Below are 4,278 nucleotides of genomic sequence, written 5' to 3'. Positions count from 1 at the left end.
AACTGCAATAACTAGGTTCTGAACCTCATAAATATTTCCTTCAAAATAGGTTTTGCTTTTTCAAAGTGCAAAAAATCCAACTTAAGAGTCACCACTTCTCCACGTAGGGCAGACAAGGCAATTTTGGAATGGATTTAACCTAAAGCAGTCCACTTCTCAAGTGTTACTCAAAAGGAATGCAGTTACACCCCCTTACCCTCCATGAGACTGGGAAGGTTTTGTCTAGCTATCAAAAAGGGACATGGGTGTATTTGTTGGCTGAATATCAAACTGGGAAAGAAGTGTTAAAACTCCCAAATCTCTCCCCATTTCAAAAGAGCACATGCAGCTGCCACTTCTTGAAGACCACCGTGAGTGCTTAGGGTCACACTACCACATCTTTTAAGGTGCTAGAAGAGATCAAGCCTCTCGTAGGAGGTTTCCTGGAGTCTGTTAAATACTCTTTGTCTATGCTCTGTTGTGAAGCAGTGTCCTATGGCTTCTTCTGTTTCCTGGATACGTTTCTGGAACCTGCAGCCATCTCGTGCAAGCTCCTCCCAGGGCCCCTTCCGATCCTCCTCGCTGCTTATGTAATACTCAGTAACTTTTTCAAGGAAGGTCACCTGGAAAAAGAGAAATCATTTGGCAAAATGTTAGCCAAAAACTCACATGGAAGGAGCTTCATAGTTCCTTGCACAGATTTTTTTAAAACAGATTATTCAATGTCTAAAATAGCACAAAGCTTCAGAGACACCATCAGTCCATGGACCACCCAGGCCAGAGTATTTCACCTCAGCTGTAAAAGGACCAACTGCTCTATAAAAAGTGGTTCTGAAGTTCCTACAGAGCTCCTGGAGGGCCTCATGAGGTTGATGTACATCACACAACGTTCCCTGTGAAGTAACAACCCTCTGGATGTCACTGCTGGGCTGTAACCTCACACAGCTCCAGCAGGTTCTGCAGGAGGACACACCAGGACCCTCACTTCAGGCTGGGAATGTGCTATTGGCCAACACCTGATTGCTGGAGGTTACATAATGAAAAAAGGAAAAAAATCAGTTTTGTAGTGTAAATAATCATGTGAGTCAGCTCCAGGAAAAGAAATCACACTGCTCCATCTAAGGAAGCAACACTCATGGCTACGTGACTGGAACAAGCCCTTCTGTTTGGAGCTGGTGTCACATTCCAATGATTGAAGCTCATGCAAGGAAATGGAATCCAAGTCATGGCACTTAAAAATACATATGAAAACTTTCATTCTATTTTTAAGAGCTATTAAGTTATTTTAAGAAGTTATAGGCTCAGGATCTAAGCTTGACAGTATTGAGACTGTTACTAGAATAAGGATTTAAGTCTCTCTCTAAGACAAGCCAGACTATTTCAGGCTCCTCCTCTGCTGCTTTTCATTTAGCTGCACAGAACTGCAGGACTAAGGAGCTGACAGATGCTTCTGGAGGGTCACAAACATACCTGGGCAGGTACAGAGGTTTTGTCCCTAGGTTTGATTAACCCAGAAGCCAAGTTTCACTCCCAGTTCACTCCAGCACAGTGGGGTGTGTAGAGTGAAGCTGGTTTTGTGGTAGAGCCATTTTCCAACCTTCACAGAAAACCTGAATGGTTCTGGAAGAGATGATCTACAGGAATAATCAGCAGCTGAGGACCCAGAGTCCCAATCTCCCTCCAGTGCAGTGACCCCAAAGCAGAGCCAGTTCCTGGCAGAAGCAGGGTCACCAGACCCCAGAACCCACACGTGGCTGGCTTGGAGGCCAAACAAAACACTCTCAGCTTTTAGGTCTTTCCAAACACAAAAATTGCCACTGTTTGCCCAGAGGCTGCCAGGTGGGGAAGAGGCTGGAGCAGGCCAGGGGACTGGAGGGCCCCCGGGAACGCCTCGGTGGCTGCTGCTCTGCCTCCCAGACCTCACCTGCCTCCCAGCAGCCGGAGGTGTTACATCAGCCCAGCCCCCTGCGAGCCTTACACCCTCTTTACATCAGTCGAAACCCCCCTGGGCACGATTACTGGACTCTGTCGTGTTAAATATTGCATCTACATCATCGATCTTTCATCAACGGATGACACAGAGGGAAAAGATTCCTACGGCGGGACAGGAGCTGGGGTGGGTGAAGGGGCAGCAGGGCCCAGGGGCACTTCAGAGGCCTCCACCTCAAAGGGCTCCTGCAAGAACTGTTTAACTTGGAGTATTTCCTATTTAAATGAAAATGGAACAGTTTACCCCCCGGGAACCAGGAGGTCTGTAACCACTGGCCCTAGCAAAACGAGGAATGCAGTTACCTCTAAGGCAGCCTCTCAATTAAGGGGGCAAACCAATCTCTCCACTGTAAAAAACACTTATAAACAAGCAGCACACAAGTTTTCTGGTTTCACAGCTTCTTACACCAGTGTATGGCCCACACAAATCTGAGGAACCAGGAAAGACTCAAACACTGCACCTGAAAAACCACTTTGTACATCTGTAGCAGCACAAAACCCAGAGAGGTTGAATTTTTTCACCCACAAGGGGATGAATCTGGGTTTTTGTTTAACCTACGAGAGGATGATTTTAACTTAGAAGAGGATAAAATTGCCTTTTATTATTTATCTGAATCCTAGCACACATACTATAAAAGTTTTTTTAATGCTTTTAAGAAGCTTTTAAATGTCTTTTAATCCTCAAAACCACACTACACTCACAGTTTGTGCTCACAATCCCTGCCCCAGGTTACATCCTTTCTTCTAAACAGATGCTGAATTATAATAGTCACTTAAATGGAAATGGGAGTATTCCTGACTTTGTATTGAAACTTCAGTGGCACGCTGGGGTTGTGTTAACCCACAGAAATTCCTCCTGCTCCAAAAGGCACGTGGAACTCCAGCAGGCTTGTCCCAACTCCTAAAATTCTTCCTCTATGCTTTAAGCCTCCGTTACACCACGTGCAAAGTCTGCAAAAACTTTATCAGCGTGATGAACAACAGAAACTGGTACTTTCCAGAGGAAAAACCTAGGTCACAGTTCTCCTCTGTTCCTCTGATGACGAGAAAGTTACAACACAGACTGAAAACTCCCCTCTTAAAAGGAAAATTCGCTTTCAAGTTCAGTCAAGACATCGGAAGAAATTCTCTGCCTCGCGTCACTGAATTCCAAAATTATCATCACGTGTCAATGACGAGGCAGACACTGCAGCCAAATAATTAGACCATAAGCTCACGGGGCCATGACCTGCCTGCCACTGTGGAATTTTGGCACGAGTGACCTCACCCACCCACAAACCAATACAGGTTTGTTGTTTGGTTGGTTTTATTATTGTTATTTTTTAGCCTCCCCAAAGCCAGAAATAAAATATCTACCTTTTTCCGCTTGGTCCTTCTGCATCTCTCAGGAGAAATAATGTCATCCTGCACATCAGTGGTCCCACAGTTCTGCTCTTCCAGCTGCACCCGGCAGACAGCTACATGACTATGCTCAGCAGTGACCAAATTCGGCCTCTCTGCTCCTTTTAAAGCAGGCGTCCCTTTTTTCTCTGCTGTTTGAAAGGCTGCCTTAAAATTTAAAGGATTATACGGATCATCTGAGGTACAGAAGGAGTTCCAAAGTTTCAAGTTTTCTGCCTCGTCCACGCTGCTACAGTCCCACTCGTCCTCTTCTTCAGAACTAGAGTGAGAAGACCCCGAGGACGACTCTGCCCACGAAGAATCCTCCTCCTCCTCCTCCGACATATCCTTTCCTGGATCGGTGGAAGAGGTCTGAATAGTGGCTGTGAAGTTCTGAGGGTTGTAAGGATCCAAACTGTAGAAGGAATTCCAGAGATGAAGCCGTTCCCCGTCGTGGCTGGCGGCGTCTGAATCCGAGGGGAGCCCTTCGCTATCAAACCCGTCGTCATCATCATCCCAGTCTTCCTCATCATCCACACTCTCCTCCCCACTAGAAACTCCCCCTATGATATAGTCTATTAATTTATTCGCACAGGCAGGTCGGGCTGAAACTGGAAGGTCTGGCTCTATTTCGGAGTCTTCATCATCCTCCTCCTCACTCAAAGCTTCCTCCTCAAGTACCCGCTTCTCAGCTGAGCTACGGACCCCCTCCTGCTCCAAGGGCTCACCTCCAGGCTGCCTCCCCGCCTCGCTCGGCTCCTCGGGCCGCCGTCCTCCGTCCTCTCCTCGAGAAACGCCCCTGTGCTGGTGCTGCTCCTCCTCCAGGCTGTGATAGCCGTGGTCCGGCTCGGGCACGGCCAGGCCACCGCTCGCCAAATGCCACCGCGGGAGAAGAGCCAAGCCCTTGCTGCGGAGCAAATCAACCTTCGG

The 4,278-nt window shown here is 47.4% G+C and overlaps 1 protein-coding gene across 1 annotated transcript; it reads right to left on the bottom strand.

Moving 5' to 3' along the window:
- Nucleotides 1-343: 343 nt before the first annotated feature.
- LOC103771178 (protein phosphatase 1 regulatory subunit 15B-like) lies at nucleotides 344-4,216 on the bottom strand (the record flags this gene model as incomplete). Its single annotated transcript, XM_008938469.1, has 2 exons — nucleotides 344-602; nucleotides 3,325-4,216. Coding segments are annotated over 2 exons (1,105 nt in total), but the record flags the coding sequence as incomplete, so codon positions are not given.
- Between the last annotated feature and the right edge of the window lie 62 nt (nucleotides 4,217-4,278).

The sequence above is a fragment of the Merops nubicus genome, unplaced genomic scaffold (genome assembly GCF_000691845.1).
Source record: "Merops nubicus isolate BGI_N331 unplaced genomic scaffold, ASM69184v1 scaffold31234, whole genome shotgun sequence".
In the NCBI taxonomy this organism is placed as follows: domain Eukaryota; kingdom Metazoa; phylum Chordata; class Aves; order Coraciiformes; family Meropidae; genus Merops; species Merops nubicus.
The sequence above is the reverse complement of the archived record's forward strand: the minus strand, read 5'-3'. Positions and strand labels throughout refer to the sequence as shown.